At 43.9% G+C, this 17,158-nt stretch overlaps 1 protein-coding gene across 4 annotated transcripts in view; it reads right to left on the reverse strand.

The window, feature by feature from the left end:
* Positions 1-15,544, reverse strand: part of SEPTIN11 (septin 11) — a 106,738-nt gene extending 91,194 nt beyond the window's left edge. For 3 of the 4 annotated variants that reach the window (XR_011649118.1, XM_023582824.2, XM_071215927.1), the window contains exon 1: positions 15,364-15,539. Coding sequence is in view for 3 of the 4 variants with exons in the window: in XM_023582824.2 (XP_023438592.1) it covers positions 15,364-15,390 (27 nt within the window). In the remaining variant the exon portion in view is untranslated. Of the gene's footprint in view, positions 1-15,363 lie in introns of all 4 variants that reach the window. The other variant, XM_058296565.1, reaches the window with a different exon arrangement.
* Between the last annotated feature and the right edge of the window lie 1,614 nt (positions 15,545-17,158).

A 17,158-nucleotide genomic window follows, 5' to 3' on the forward strand; every position in this document is an offset into this window, starting at 1 on the left:
TACCTACATATAAAGAGAAAGTTTCTGCTTCCCATACAGCTCTGAGTAACCCATATTTCATGTTTATGTATTTGTGTATGTGTCTCAAAGAGATAATTTTAAAGATTGCTAAAATAAACTTGCCTTTCCAAAAGTAAGATTATTTTGCTTCCAGAATCATAGTTCCCTTTTTTTTCTGGACAAACGAAAGAGAAACTGATGAAACACGTAATGTTTCTAGTGTCTTTTTATCTTTTTGAAATCTGGTATCAGAAAAACAAAACAAATTAATAACCATATAGATCAAGGTAGAAAAGAAGTTAAATAATGACAGATGTCCCAGAGACATTTGTATCTCAACCCAGAACAAACCTGTAGTTCTCAATTACCTGGGATAGTTCCATACACACAAAGATCTACAACCAGTGAGTATATATGTTAGAATATTGTGACAAACAGAAGTTGGGAAGGATAGTTGATTTGTAGGGTAAAATTCCCTTTATCCAAAGCTATTAGGACCAGGGCTGGACAATTTATTTTAAAAGGTATTTAAAGAATGGGATTTAAAAACAATAGTTATAGTCTAAATATTCTTTTTCAACTTAAAACATATAAACATACATTAATTTACGAATGTTTTGACAAGGGGCCATCATAAAGGGTCAGTGAGTTCCAATTAGAGTAGTCTTTCTCATAAACCCACAAGGCATTATTTATGATTTCTAGTTTGGAGCCAGAATTTGAAAAGCACTTGTAATGCAATCTGAGTGCAGTCTTTTTAGACACTTAGAATTTTTCCTCCAACTTCTTATAATTGTTTTACCCCACATTAAATTCAGTTTTATTTTAGCAAAATTCTCTTCTTTATTAAAGCTTTCAAAAGCCTTTTAGAAGCAACTCTATTTTTGCACTTATACTTCCTAGATTTATATAACATTACAGTAATTTACACATTTGCAATAATTACTACAACTGGCATAAACAGTTGTATGCTTACTAATCCAGTAAGTACACAACTCTGTTGGGTACAGAAATGCATGTGTGCACTAGAATAGAATTCTAGTGTACTAGTCAAAGGCATTTGTCATGCTGTGGACAGCAGTCAGAACGTTTTGTAGAAGGAATGGAGAGCACAAATTAATCTGGCAAGGTTTGAAAACATTCCCTCCAGATTCGGATACAACTTCCTGTCCTTTTGCCTTTGGCATACCCCATTCATCACTGCCTAATACTAAAAGAATAAATTTCTAATGGTAGTTTGCAGGGTAGTGGTGCTGGAGATTACCTTTTAGGTACTCCTTAAAATCATCATATAAAGGGAAGGGAAGGGAAATAAAATGGATCTCATTTTTCTTGATTGTTAAACCAAGTTTTTATCTATGTTTATTATATTTAAAAAAGGAAAGGGCTGACTAGTGCTGAGAAAGGAACCACTCCCAAATGCAAAAGTTGAACAATATTTCCAAGTCCTAGCCTTTTCTCCCAAGCCAAAATGTAGGCTTCTGGAGAGCAAGGTCTCTACTTATATATTTTCAACAACAGAACACAGGATTAGAAACATAGAAAGTCCTCAACTATCTGATTTAAGATGTACCATAATGAATGAGTTGCTAGCAGTTGAGACATGAGGTAGAAATGACAAAACTTGGTAACTCACACCTTAATTCAAGCCTTATTCCATTTTTTGAACCCTTGTAACTGAGAGGTCTACTTGCAAACAGATTTTAGTTCTTGTTTGGTTTGGTAGGAAAGTCGAAAGGTTTTGACAGCTTCACTCAGCCATGGTGCTAGCTGGGGCTCAACAGAGGTTTGTTGAGTAAATGGGAAATAGGAAAAGCCACTGAACAAGAACACAAGCTCTTCAAGAAAGAGAAGATTTAGCAATACTTAGCAGCATTTTCCCACCCCCAATCCATATGGCTCTATAAATCTCCATTACATAAAGTCACTGCAAGTCCTCATCACCTACAGCTTGGATTGGGTTATCACATCCACTTTAGACTAAGGTCCTCTCCCCACTGCTTAAAACCCAGCTTTAGAATAGCAGCTAATGAACAGCATATTATTAGTGATTTCAATGGATGAAACCTTATCTTAATTTAATTTTCTGCCTAAGTTCATAAAATACCTTGGAATTTTGGTTTCTGAATGGGGCAAAGTTGATTACAACTAAAAGACTCAGAGATCGGCTTCAACTGCAGACCACCCAGCATTCCCAGGGGGAGGGGAGATCGATTAAGATGTTGACTATGGACTGGATAAAGCTTAGAAAACATAGAGGTATATAACAAATAAACAATCAAACCATTCCATCAGGCCAAGGTACTAGCCTTAGACTGCCCATACAAGAGGTCAAGCTAAACCTCAGAATAAGACAAAGATGACAAGTTTGGGGGAGCACTAGAGAACAAATCAGCTTGGTTTATGTAATTTCCAAGGATCTCTACTACATTTTCAGAAACTATCTCTGGGATAGGCTCATACAAAGTAAAGCAATAATGTAAACAATTATCCTAAGAATTTTTAGGCAGACACTTAATTCAGGTCCTTAAAAAAGTTCAGTATTAGTTCATTAGAAGTTGTTTTAAAAAGTATTACCTCATTTTTCCAGTCTACCCATACAACGTAAGCCCAAAAATTTCTTTGATTTTTTTCAATAGTTTTAAGCTTTGGCCCAAGTTCACACTTCATATACCAAAAACATATTTTGAATATACAAACCATTTTCCCCATATATTCTGTATCTAGCTCCTAGAATATAAAATGTGAATTGGCTTGAAATAGATAAGTAACAAGTTACAGAACAAACTCAAAAATAAGCATTGCCATCCTAAGAGGCAAAGTGAAGAGAGTATGGGAGTTCCAAGGAAATAAAAATGAAAATTAAAGAGAACACATCAAGTGATACATCCACATTTTTTCTTCTTTTAAATCTAGTTTTTACAACAGCTTGGAATCTTACTTCCAATAAATAGTAATCAAAACCTGGTAAAAGATCAGTTTGTTCTGAGCATATTTTTTTTTCTCTTTTTTTTTTAATTTTTAATTTTGTCTTCAAAAAAGTTTTAGATCACAGTAAAGTCACATATACAATATAGGGGATTCCCATCTACTCAACCCTTTTCCCCCTTCCCCAGCAATAGTCTTTTTACATGTTCATGTTATATTGGCTACAGCTGATATGCCGATACTGAAACATAGCTGCCAACTATGGTTCCATTTTGGTTCACATTATGGTTTATATTTTAGACTGTACACTTTTCTAAATTTTTAGTTACATTATGGATCTGAGCATACATTTTTAATGTCCAGAGTAGCTTGGTAGGTTACAAAAGAAACATTCATACTCCCTCATTTATATAAGGTAAAAGCACCCTTACACACCTTCTCCAAAAAATACCCTGAAAACAAGGTTATTCCACCATGTTTCCTCAAAACGCAAAGGCCTGAGACAAGGGCTTGCATGTACACGGTTATTTTGGAAAGTGATCCAGAGGAATAGGAGTGGGGGACTGGGAACAGTAAAATGGGGAAGGAGGAAAAGCACCCTAAGGGTGGATGGTGTAAAGCTGATATTTTGGAAAGTGATCCAGAGGAACAGGAGTGGGGGACTGGGAACGGTAAAATGGGGAAGGAGGAAAAGCACCCTAAGGGTGGATGGTGTAAAGCTGATCGGCAGTGTGGGCGGGGGTGGGCCCCAAGCGACCCTGTGAGGAGTCATGAAGATTGTACCTCGGAACTGTCAGCTCAGAGATGAGAGAGATGTATCTATCCACCAGTTTCCATCCCCCAGTCAGGGCCCATGGCATGGCAACTCCGTTCCATAGCCACATTTGCACATGGGTCAGAACAGCTAAGCAGAACCCAAGGGGCTAGAGGAGAAAAGCCTGGGGCTGAAATCTATAGATAGGAAATTTATACCTTCCTCAGACTCAGGCTCACATAGCAAGAGCTGGGATAAGAAGGTGGACTGAGAGGAGGTGGCACTGGCGCAAATCTTACTCAATTGATCCAAAGGATCATTTTTCTCATTCAGTCAAATATTTGTGTGTGTGTGTAAGAAAGGGAGTGATTTACACAACACATAGGCCTTTCCCCAAGATTGGCGATCTAGATTAAGAATGCATGCATGTGGTCAAGGACTGCACAACATGCGGCTATGATAATGAGGTTTTCTTAAATGTTCGCAACGATATTTGATAATTCCTCTTTCTTTAAAAAGAGTAACTGTCAAAAAATTGGGGGGGGGGGTGTCCCAGAGTATTATGTGGGTGCAGGCAATAATGTTACAGTACTTAAAAGACAGTTAGAAAAGTCACCATAAGTCACCAAAACCTGGATCGGTAAGCAGTGGCTACACAGAGATGGCATATTTGATTACTGCCTCAAAGGCTCTCCGTGCTGTGACCAGAGAAAGGAAAGACTATACATTTCAGGTATGTAAGAGAAGGGGCAAAAGCCTACTTTCCTACAGGGGTAGATTGGGTTGGAGCTTCTGGTTTGAGCCCGGTCTTCAACTTAAAGCATGTATTATTTTCCCCACGATAATTAATTTTTATTAGGGATGTATGTTCCAGGCATCATTGTAACCTTTTGGTGTGTACGAACTCACTTAACCTTGCACTCTTTGAGGAAGTTACTGTTACTGTTTTACATATGAGGAACTTGAGGTGTACAAGGTAAATTGCCTAAGGGATAAAGCTTGTTAAATTGCACAGCTGACTCCCTAGAGCTGGAGCCATGTGGCTCCAGAGCTCACATTCCTTACCAAAATGCTATTTGCTACCGCCTTTCAGTACAGAGAAAACTAAGCAAGAAGAAGAGGTCATGTGACACTCGGTGCAGCTAGGAACAGAGAGGCTGGGAAAGGTCTGACTGGGAAACATCCCAAGGGAAATGATTTTGTTGTGTAGTTAGAATTCCTAATGGCCTCAAAACCATTTCCCAGAATGTATAGTCCCATAGCTGGGGGCCACCAAAGGGCAGCACGAAAGTTTACCACCCATCACTTAGTGAAGATGCCTCTCAAAGGTCATCCTGGGAGAACAATTGGAATAATCAAACACTGTCTTCCGGCTGTTCAACTCTTTCTAAAAATCTTAAAAAAATAAAAACCTTTCTACCATAACCATCTGAAATCAGAAGAGGATGAAAAGAGTGAGGAAAACCATTACAGGAAGGGAGACAGTTAAAAACAAAACAGCAAAAAACCCTATTGGCTTTAAAGTAGATAACCTGGCATGGAGAGGGAAAGGGGGTGTTATAGGGGGACATTTTCAGAACTTAGAGCTGGTCCTGAATGATACTGCAGGGACAGATGCAGGACATTATATATCCTGCCATAACCCAGTGAATGGACCAGGAGAGAGTGAAAACTACAATGTAAACTATCACCCATGCTGTGTAGCAGTGCTCTAAAATGTATTCATCAAATGCAATGAATGTACCACACTAATGAAAGAGGTTGTTGATGTGGGAAAGTGGGGCATGTGGGGAGTGGGGCATATGGAACCTCCTATTTTTTTTTTATGTAACATTTTACGTGTGATTACATATCTTTTAAAAATAAATTTTAAAAAAATATTTTAAAAAATAAAGTAGATAACCTAGCAAGTATGGCATGGTAAAAATTTTCAAAATAGCCATTGCCCCTCCATAGAGGTGAGTTTCCTTCCCCATCCTAAGGTTCCAAGCTTGGACAAGGACACAGTGGCACTCCCTGCAGAGTTATCCATCCCCATCCCGCTGAGTTGTGGAGTAACTTATTTGGCCAGTTAAGTTCACACAAAAGTGATCCATTTAAGAACTTGAAAAGTCAGCCCATGTCTCTTTTTCCTCACCACCAGATTGGCAAAGTCCAGGTAAAGGATGCTCCGTTAGCCTGTGTCCTGGAGTCAGTACAACATAGAGCAGACAAGTTACATTTCCAGAGTGAGAAAACAACCTCTGTTGTGGAAGACACCAAAACTTGGAATCACTTTGTTACCTCAGTATAATTTAGGCTGATAGAGATGGAACATCTGAACACATGTTGGTCTCAGAGCCCTTAGTTTTCAAGCTTACTCTCCCACACTAACTAGCTGTATTAGTTTAGGCAAATAACAACTTCTATGTGCCTCAATTTCTTTGTCTATAGTAATTTCCTCTCAGGAATTCTGTGAGAATAAAATGAGATATAACTATCTTGACAGTAATTTGTACAGAAAAAAATAAAAAATTCAAGACTCTGAGCAGGCTTCCTGGGTACATAGATTTTGGTCAATTTTTCTCTACCAATAGCAGGCATGAGTAAATTTAATGGGTACCTTAATAAGATTCATAAAATTTACATTGTTATGAAAATGGTTCACGAAGGGATAAGATGAATGAAAAAGGCATTAAGTCTTGCAGGTGAAGGGAAAAGGTGGGAAAGAGTCTATCCTGGCTTTTTTTTTTTTTTTTTTTTTATTGACTTTGTAATAATATTACATTAAAAATATATATGTGAGGTCCCATTCAACCCCACCCCCCCCACCCCCCCTCTCCCCCCCCCCAACAACACTCGTTCCCATCATCATGACACATCCATTGGATTTGGTAAGTACATCTTTGGGCACCTCTGCACCTCATAGACAATGGTTCACATCATGGCCCATACTCTCCTCCATTCCATCCAGTGGGCCCTGTGAGGATTTACAATGTCCGGTGATTACCTCTGAAGCACCATCCAGGGCAGCTCCATGTCCCAAAGACGCCTCCACCCCTCATCTCTTCCTGTCTTTCCCCATATCCATCGTCCACCATGTCCACTTTTCCCAATCCAATGCCACCTCTTCTATGTGGACATTGGATTGGTGTGTCCATTGCACCTCTATGTCAAGAGGAGGCTCAGATTCCACATGGATGCTGGATGCAATCCTCCCATTTTCAGTTGTAATCACTCTAGGCTCCATGGTGTGGTGGTTGTCCTTCTTCAACTCCATCTTAGCTGAGTGTGGTAAGTCCAATAGATCAGATTGTAGGTGCTAGAGTCTGTTGACGCTCAGGACCTGGCTATCACATTGTCAGTCCAGAGATTCAAATCCCCTAAATATATCTTAAACCCCAACATTAACTGCACCTCCAGCACATTAGCATGAAAGTCTTATGAAGGGAGATCCCATTTGAGTCCAGATTCATCACACATAAACACCATTTCCAAAGAGGGGCCATCTGCCCTGGTAGTTAACTCCATCGGCCATGACCATAACTCCCATGGGTCTCTTTAGCCCTCAAAGGAACCAATATCTGGGGGTTGTATCTGCTTTATCTGTCTCTCTGACTCTGCTCAGTTGTGCATGAGGGCAATCCTTCTGCCAGCCTCCAGACTCTTTTTTAGAAACTCGTAGCCATATAAACTCATTTCTCCTTTCCATTTCCCCCTTACAGCATTTTAAAGTCATGGTATTTTATGTAGACATGGATATTCTGCTGATCCGCATTGAACCTTCCATATAAGGTCATTTTCCAGTTGCATCATCAGTTGGTAGTTGATAGTGGTCCCTCGTTGCCAGGGAGGCTCATCCCCGGGTGTCATGTCCCACGCTGGGGGAAGGCATTGCATTTACATGCTGAGTTTGGCTTCGAGACTGGCCACATTTGAGTAACATGAAGGCTGACAGGAGGAAATTCCCAGGCACAATGTTGCTCTAGGCCTTGTTCTTATTTTAGGTTTATCAGCTCACAAGCATAGTCATTAGCATCAGGGGCTCACTGTTGAACCCTCACTCCCTCCCGGTCCCCGCCACTGTACCTGGGAGACTGTCGCTGCTCCCCTAGGGACCACGACAGAGCACCACTGGCCAGGAACCCAGTACCCCCCCTGCTGTGGTTTTTAATTGTTACCACTATGAGTATATCCAAACATTACCATGCACCCTGGACATATGTTCTGTACAGCTCCCTGTCAGCCATATATCACCTGTCATTGGTATCCCATACCAATATCCCTCCATTGCCATTGTTGAAACACTCTGTGATCCAGAACTCCCCGAAATTTGAAGCCCAATATAATGTCATGGTCCCTTACTAGGGAATGGCATATAGCGATGGGTTTAAAGGATAGATAAAGAACTTGGCTATCTGGCTTTTAATGAGCCTTTTCCCTCTTATTCCTATAGGACTCAGTGGATTTTTTTCTTTTTTCTTCTTTTTTTTAGAGAAGTTGTTGGTTTATGGAAAAATATAAAGTTTCCATATACTGGAAATGGATTTTTTTTTAAAGAGGTACCATGGATTGAAGCCGGAAACTCGTACATGCAAAGTAGGCACTCGACCACTGAGCTACACCTGCTCTGCTCAATGGATTTTTAGTTTCCTTTTCCAAACAATACTGACTGCCTCTTGAAGTTTGAGGTAGGAGGGGGTTCTACCATAACCCCCAAACCCCCTTCAAAACTCACCTGTTTCAGTGCTCAAGAAAATAAGAATTTCTAGTTCTGTAACTTAAGGAAGGATACAATGCATAAGGCTAGACAGTAGACCTATGCTTGTAATACCGCTACTAGAACCTTCATCCTTCTCTTTGTGACCCTCCTCAGTCTTCACTTCCTCTATTCTCTGAGGGCTCAACTTGGGCATGAAAAGAATCAACTCCCCTGATCTTTTTCTCATCCTGTCGACACAACTAAATCCTGAAAAATTATTACCGTGCATGTTTTCAGTGTTTCCATCAACCACTTTCCAGGTAAAGCCATTATTAAGAAAGAATCTAAGATCTCTTAAATTGGGAGACAAGGGTGATTGGGATATAAGTATATGAAAAGCTATGTAGTAAATATGCATATGTCTTGAAGAATGCACTCCATGGTCTGGTCTCTTCCCACCTCTCCAGCCTCCTGTTTGTCTACTCTCTACCCGAGCCTGAATGCTAATGTTCCAGGTACACATGGATTTCTTTAACATGCTCTCCCTCACTTCCAGAGCTTTGCACATGCTGTTTTCTTGGCTTGGAACACTTTTCTCCAGCTATCTCCTCTACCTGCTTTCCATGCTAAGTCCTATTATTACTCAGCCCACAGAGAAATGTCATGAGAGCAGTAGGGACTGCTCCAAGTACTCACCACTATAATCTCAGCATCCGCACATAAAAACTGCTCAAGAAACATCTGACAAAACAGATGAATTAGGAAGCCAAAAATTATTATTGTTAGGGTGTTAAGGACTATTTTGTTTTCCAATTCCTAACCTTTCTATATTATTATGATCCTACTTCTATAACAGAAAAATTAAAAAGAAAATCATAAATTATCTTCTCAAAGGCATGTTCCTGAACCATGATCAAAAACAACCATGAACAAAGCTCCCATTTCTCAGGTATAAAAGTTGCAAGTAAAACTGCTTCTTTTGGAGCAGGAAGCTTTCTGAGCAACCTCTCCAGTCCTGTTCCCTCTATCGACACATCACACCCTGTCCCAGATGGTCACAGTTCAGCAGGTACACAAAATATGTCCCTCCAACTTGATTTCCTGGGTCCTCTGGCTTGAGCAATGCACTCCAGGCATGACTACACTCCTTGGCACCGATTCTAAAAGAGGAGGCTCTAGTAATCTGGCTTTAGACATATGAAGGAACAGACTACTGAGTTTACATCAAGCCAAACCCAAGAAATTTTATTTCAGATCACTCAGCAAATTCTTTTTAGAAGCCTGTCTGTATCACCATAACCCAAGTATTGTGTCTATGTTTAACAGCAGCTGCATTGATGGGCTGCCAGCAGAGCCTGAATGGGTGAGTGGAGGTATTCTTTAGTGGGAAGAGAGTTTTCTGTCAATCTGGGTAATTTTTAAAAAAAAGTGGTGATCAATTATTTTGTAAAGTAGGTCTCCTTGGGAAAAGACAGATGCGTTAGATCTGCTGGTTCTTTGTTTAGATAATAGTTCAGCTTCACTGACCCCATTTGGGAAAGGTCTAGCTAAGGCTATGAAAGACAATAATATGATTTTTTTTTAAAAATTCCAAGAACAGCCTCCCACTGTCCAACCAAGCTTAATGTCCTACAAAGAAAAACACAAGAATATTGTGATTATAGCCTTCTCCCCAGAGTGGAAACCTAATGATCACTATCAACTATGGCATCATCAGTGGGTCTTTTAGCAATCAATCAACAGGGGCCATCGAAAATGGAAAAAGAGTCTTACCATCATTTGTTCCTTTGTCTGGACACAGACACATGGAGGATTTGCCTATACATTAAACATAGTTTCCTTCGTCATGAGAGTATGTGAATGGTCAGACACTACCCATCCAAACACAGTTATATGTAAGAGATGGCTTGTGCTTGCAGCAATATATAAGAGATGGCTTGTGCTTGCTGATGGAAACCTTGAAAAGTTGAAAATACACTAACAATCCAAAAGCTGTTATATGAGGATAATGGGACATGGATAAGTTTGTTCTTTTAATTAATTTGGATCTATTTTTCATTGTAATGTAGACACTTCATTTTTAAATAAGAGACTTTAAAAGATTTAAAAAAATAGCTTTCAAAAGGAGGGATTACTGTGCTTCAAACACTTCTCGCATTCTTTAATAATTGCTTATGGAGTCTCAGTGTATAGAATTAATGTTACTGACCAGATATCTAATTTTTTGTTTTGTTTTGTGTTTTTGTTTGGGTTTTTTTTGGGGTTTTTTTGTTTTTTTTTTTAAAGATTTATTTATTTATTTAATTCCCCCCCTCCCCTGGTTGTCTGTTCTTGGTGTCTATTTGCTGCGTCTTGTTTCTTTGTCCGCTTCCGTTGTCGTCAGCGGCACCGGAAGTGTGGGCGGCGCCGGAAGTGTGGGCGGCGCCATTTCTGGGCAGGCTGCTCTTTTTTTTCACGCTGGGCGGCTTTCCTTATGGGCGCACTCCTTGCACTCCTTGCGCGGGTCAGCACTGCGCATGACCAGCTCCACATGGGTCAAGGAGGCCCGGGGTTTGAACCGCGGACCTCCCATATGGTAGACGGACGCCCTAACCACTGGGCCAAAGTCCGTTTCCCTTGTTTGTTTTCTGAGGTACCTGGGCTAGGGACTGAACCCAGGACCTCCTATGTGGGAAGCTGGTGTTCAACCACTAAACACATCAGCTCCCACGAATGGGTTTTTTCATTTGTTTGCTTGTTGTCTGCTTTTTTGGTTTGTTTTGGAGGCACCAGGGATGAACCTTATCTCCCAAGTGGGAAACAGGCATTCATCTGCTTGAGACGCTCTGCTCCCCCAATTCCTCCCAGGAGATGACAGTACCTTTATCATTTAAATGACCCACCCCTCCACCTATTTCAGCTCCATTTGTCTTTCTCCAGGTACAACAACCCTCCACCTGGGGCCACATCCTAAGTCACAGAAATGGCAAATTGATAGCAAGGCAAAAGAATGTTCATCATCAGCACCTCTTCTGTTGAAGACCAGACCATATCTTCTGGAACTGCCTATAGCGATCCTGAGACAGATACAATCCTTTACTTCTTCGCAATTGTTAGCTCAGCAATAGGTACATAATACCCTTTCTCCCTAAATGACTTGCATAGTCCTTTGCACACCAAATATGTAAGAATAAAAGCTCCAGGTAAGAAGGGACATTATCTGTTGTTCACTGCTGTATCTCCAGCATATTTATTTGTGCCTGGCATATTTATTTGGTGCTCAAAAAATAGTGTTATATGAACTAATTAATGAACTTGGCTTTCCCATTCCTTTTGACTCAACAGATAGATAAAAATTAAAAGTGTTTCAGTGTTTCTTGAAGGGTATCATAGGGGACTCTCCTCCACTACAAGACTTTAAACACATACCTTCTGTTAGGCATAAAGTAAGAAATAGTTCTGCCTCAGGGAAGGAGCTGAACCAAATGACCTCTAAAGTTCCTTTCAACTCCTAGACTCTATAACTTTATGAACACATCACCTAAAAATGAGTTATGAGGTAAAGGAGAACTGATCAGATATATAAAGTTTGACTCCTGAGAAGAGTAAATCACCACACTTCTGTTTAAAATAAAATTAATAGCTGCCCTGGGACTTGGATGCAAAAATACAAATTCATCCAAACCATGGGCGCATCTCTGGGGAGAAATATTCTTGTTAATCATCAGCTGTTCTCTGGAAACAGCAGATAGGCTTCAGGTCTTCTCAGGGCCAAGCCCTAAAACCATCCATTCAAAAAGGCAGAAGCTAGGAGTTGAGATTAAAATTGAGACAGTATCACGTTAAACTGAAGCTTTTGTTTTCCAGCCAACAAATACACTTAAGCATATCTGAATTTAGCTACAAGGATTAAATGACTGTAACTGAATATAACCACTTCATAAGATAAAGATAATACTACATTTGACATACAATGATTTTTGCACAAACGACATTATTTATCTGGGATGTCGTACAAAGATGTTTGAATTCAAGAATGTCTAAAATTGGGGCAAGTTATTCAAATTGAATTTCTCTTCAGTCTGCTTGGGGGAAGCAGTTTGTAGGCAAAGGATATGCTCATGTTTTTCTAAATAACTTTTTTTAAAAACTTTAACTTTAAATCAGTAGCTAGGGAAACTCCATTTGCATGTAAATCAACTTTGGAGTGATTCTTTTCCCTCTGCACACCTTTCCTCTTTTCAAATCATAGAATTGATAGAAGAACAGGAGGAGCAGAGGATTCTAATGTTAAAAATATAGTATACTAGATGACTCGCATCAAACACCCCAAACCAGCAACCCTTCCTTATAATATTTTCCAAAGAGTTTTTGGAACACTGCAATTTACTCAAGGGATCAGACTAAAACTAGTGTCCAAATGAGTTGGTTAGTTTGTACCACTAGGCTATCCTGGTTCCTACTCTCCCCTTCTTCTGTGAGCACTTCCTCAGTGAATCAGTTAGATAAGAATTCGCATTTTAGGCCCTACCTTTAAGAGACCTGACCTTATGACACTCTGTAAAGTGATTCGCATCTGTACATGTTGCTTATGGCATTATATTCTGTGGTGTCTCTAGTCCTTTCTAGCATTTATTAAACAATGAGTATTAGGCAAACATATATATATATATAGTATAGATATATATACTATACATACATATAGTGTAGATATTTATAGTGTAGATCCTTGGAACTGGGTTTGGAGTATCTTCTGCATTCCCTGGATTGTTTTAAAGACAATAAGCTGAGAAGTGCGGAGACTACACTTAACACAGTAACCAGTGAATAAAGTTCAACAATTCCAATGGAAAGTTAATCACATGTTTTCTGTGGTATATTAAAAGGCTTTTCCACTTTGGGTCAATTTCTGATCACCCATGCTACAACCCAGTGGGGAAAAAAAGTCTTGTTTTTAAATTCTAAGTAACCATAGGTAATTTAATGTTAATCAGTGACAACAGGGAATGTGCAGAGAAGCTAGTCATCTCCTCCCCCCATACTTTTTAAAAAATCTCTATTTACCTAAATGAGAAAGAGGTCTTACACAGCATTCTGTGGATTAAATACATCTGGCTGGCAGACCTAGTGTTGGATATGATTATGGCCACACAACTAAATCTTAAACCCACATACTGTTCCTATTTAACTGACATATATGAACCTAACTAATTTATAGAAAATGTGCAGCAAATTATTTCTTCCACATCCGCCACCCCTCAAGAATGTACAGCAGTAGGTGTTGCTGAAACATCACACACACCCCAAAAGTAACCTTTTGCATTTCCAGATACTCTCCAATCTATCTAAAGTTGATACTGTTATTTAGTTATCTGAATCTGTATTCTGGAAATGTGTACAGTGGGAGGAGGGGAGGAAAAGTAACTAGATAAACTTGACCTCTTTGGACCTCAATTTCTTCACCTGCAAAGTAAAGGGGTTAGCTCACAGACCATGCAAATTACCTCATTAACAATAATCTACAACCACTAATTTTCAAAAGCACATTTTGCGTACAAGAGGAGACCTAAATTCTTAAGAGTCTGTTACGAAACGTCAGTTTAAAATGCTTAAAAGGCCCATAGTTCCCCGTTCAAACTGACCATTCACTGCTCATTTCTTGATCGTGAAGAATGTCTTTGAAAATAACACAGCAGCCAAACCACTAAACCGAGTTAGCACAAGCTGAGCAACCCCGCGAACTTCCTGCTTTGGTGGGGAGGGGGAAAGGGGCAAAAGGTGTGAGTATCTGGGGAGGACCTGGGAGCAGAGAGGAAAAGAGCCGGTAGTCTCGGAACAACCTTGCATTTCGGCTTCAGAGCTCCCAGTATCTCCGTAGGATTTTTGTTTACACTTACAATACCTCTCAAGCCACCACCTGCAGCTGCACAATTGTGGGAAGGGGAAGAAGAGAAAAAGAGTAAGAGGTAAAAGGGGAAGGCCGTCGCTAGAGGACCCCAAAGCCTGTCCCGCCAGAGCAGACTTTGAATGCCGACAAAGAAATGCGGAAAGAGAAAGAAAGAGGACTCCGCCTTTCCCTCCCAGCTCCGCTCCTTTCAAAAGGAAAGGCTGCCGCCGCCCCCTCACCCCCCGCCTTTCACCCGGGGATGCACAGCACCCACAGGACCGCGCCCTCCAAGTCCAGCTCCCACCCGGCAGGGTCCCGAGTCCTGCAAGCGCCGGAGCGCGCCCTCTGCCCAGCGCCGGTCCTCGAACTCCGGGCCTGAGCATCCCCTTCTCTCCTTCCCTCCCTCCGGGTGCTGGGGCTCCGGATTCTCCACGCACCCGCCCTCCTTTCCTCTACGCTGGGTCCCCGCCTCCTCCGCCCACCGCCCCCGGCCTTCCAGCCGCAGAGCATTTCAATACTTCCACCCACCCCGAAAAGGGAGCCTTTTGAAAACTTTATGTGTGTATCTAGGTTTTGTCCACATCCTGGGCAGGGCCTGGTCACCCGGGTGGGCGCCTGAGGGTGTCCGGAGCCTCACAACGCAAGAGGAAGCCACCCTAGAAATTCCGCTGCTTTATTTTTGACCCGCTCCTACAATCGTGAGACACCCAGCTTCGGCGAACAATTCCCATGCCCTGACAGCCCCTCCGCGTGAGAAGTCGGGAGGGAACCTTGGCACCCGGTGCCTTTCTCGACAGTCACGAGGGAAAAGGTGTGCGTGGGGAGAGGACGGCAGCAGAGATCCACCGTGGCTACATTAATTCTTTTAAAATAGGAGAGGGGGTCCTTTTTCTTCCACAGCCCAGGAGAAGGGGCTAGACCAGGGGTACACTGTTGCATCACGTAGTAACTGATCCTCCGAGCTCCTCGCCTCGCCTCAGCCCCAGACACGCGCCCAAATGCACACACCCACAGCCCACGGGGTCCCGAGCCCCTCCCGGGTCCTCCACATTCCCCACCCTCTCCCGTCCCCCAGCGGGGACCACCCGGCGCCGGAGGGGCAGGGGACCAGGGAAGCGAGGCCCCAGCACTCACAGACGGTCTTCCCACCGCCACTGCCATCGCGGCTGCGGCTGCGGCTCGGGCTCCGACAGCGCACGGGTGCTCTCCGCCGACACTGGCTGCGGCGGCTCGGGCTCGCCTCCCCCGCGCCTTCCCCGCGGCTGCGCTCGCCTTGCGCCCGCCTCCCGCCTCCCGCCCGAGCCAGCGGCAACTGCTCCCCCCCGCCGCCCCTCCCGCTTTATTAGAGCAACATGGCCTCCCGCCTGGAAGGGACCATTCTCTTCCTCCGACAGGGGTGAGGGCCCGCGCGCCCGGGCTGAGCCCAGGGGAGGGAGCACGGCGCTGGCTCCCGCCCCCGGCCTGTCCGCCCCAGGCGCCCGGCTCGCCCTCCCGGAACGTAGCCGCCGGCCCCGAAAGGACCCTCTCGGGTGTCACCCAGACGCTCCCTGCCTGTGCGCTGGCTGCCACCCCTGGCTCCACCACGTGCTGGAGTCCGAGTAAAAGCCTGCGCGCGTAGGTCCCGTCCCGGGTCCCGCCACGCGCTTTGCGAAGCGAGCCGCTAGAGGGGCTGCGGAGAGGGGGAAGGGTAGGGGGGAAGCAGGTCCCCAGGGAGAGCATCTCTTGGAATCTTAGTCCCGGGTGAGCACGCCCCATCCGGAGGAACCGGCTTGAAAGGGTAGGTGGGCGACCCAAGTGGGTCTGGACGAGCGCCCCAAAAGGGAAGAGTTGCCCCTCCAAAGTTTTCCCTTCCTAAGGCAGGCAGCTGATAAGCCGTCACCGTAGCAGGCACCGGTTAGGGGACCACGTTGAAAAGCACGGGGCCGTAGTTTCTGCTGAGAGCCACCCAACCACCGTCTGCTTGAAAGGAAGAAAAGAAAAACGCCCCCACAGAAGAATCTAGGCAGCTGTTGGCTGCTCGAAAGAGTAAGGACCCGAGGCCTCCCCCAGGTTTAAGTGGAGAGCTCGCTGGTGGCACGTGGGGTCCAGCCAATGTCATCCGGTCGCTGGAAAGACCCCACGACCCCGAGGCGCTCACGCGTGGGCTGTGGCTTGCGGGCGCCGCTGGTGGGCGAAGCAGCCACTGCTCCAAGCGGTAACTATGGAGTCGGTGGGACTCCGGGTGTGTCGGACTGACAAACTCCTCCTCAGTGCACGAGGATATTTGCGGTAGATGGTGGGTGTTACTGTTTGTCTGCGGTCCGGGGCACGGCGGGGTCCTGGTGCGGGCCGAGTGCCGCGGCGCGGGAGCAAAAGCAGGGCGCTGGAGTGGGTCGGCTGCGCCGTAAACCCCCGCGGCCCCTCTTGGGGCTGGAGAAAGGAGACCACGAAGACGCGGCGATTGAGGATAGCGACCGTACCCGGGAGGGGACCCGCTGGATTGAAGCGCAGACAAAGTGTAGTGAGAAGAGGAAGGGCGTGATCAGCCCACGGATTGCGCCCTCAGGGAAAGCCAGGGCCTATTGAATTAGGTGAAAGAAAAACCGCCTCCTTAGTCTGGGGCGCCTCGGAGTCTATCTGACTCTTCAACACCCAAGTCTCTAGGGGACACGCTCCTGCCGCTCCTGCCCCTCCTGCCGTCTGCGTCTTCGTTTCCACCCACCGCCTTGGCGGCCTTTGGCTGAGGGTTGGGTAGTCTCCAGGCACGTGTACTGTTGCTGCGTTGCCGGGAGGACTAGGTCCGAAGATTCCCAGACCAAATTACACCGGCAGGACTATGCTGGAACAGCCAGGGTGGAGAGAGTGCAGCGGTGCAACACATTTGAGGGGCGTTGACCCGGGCTGATCTGCGTGGGCGGGGGGCGGGGACCCAGACTTGTAAAGCACTCTC

The sequence above is a fragment of the Dasypus novemcinctus genome, chromosome 1 (genome assembly GCF_030445035.2).
Source record: "Dasypus novemcinctus isolate mDasNov1 chromosome 1, mDasNov1.1.hap2, whole genome shotgun sequence".
In the NCBI taxonomy this organism is placed as follows: Eukaryota; Metazoa; Chordata; class Mammalia; order Cingulata; family Dasypodidae; genus Dasypus; species Dasypus novemcinctus.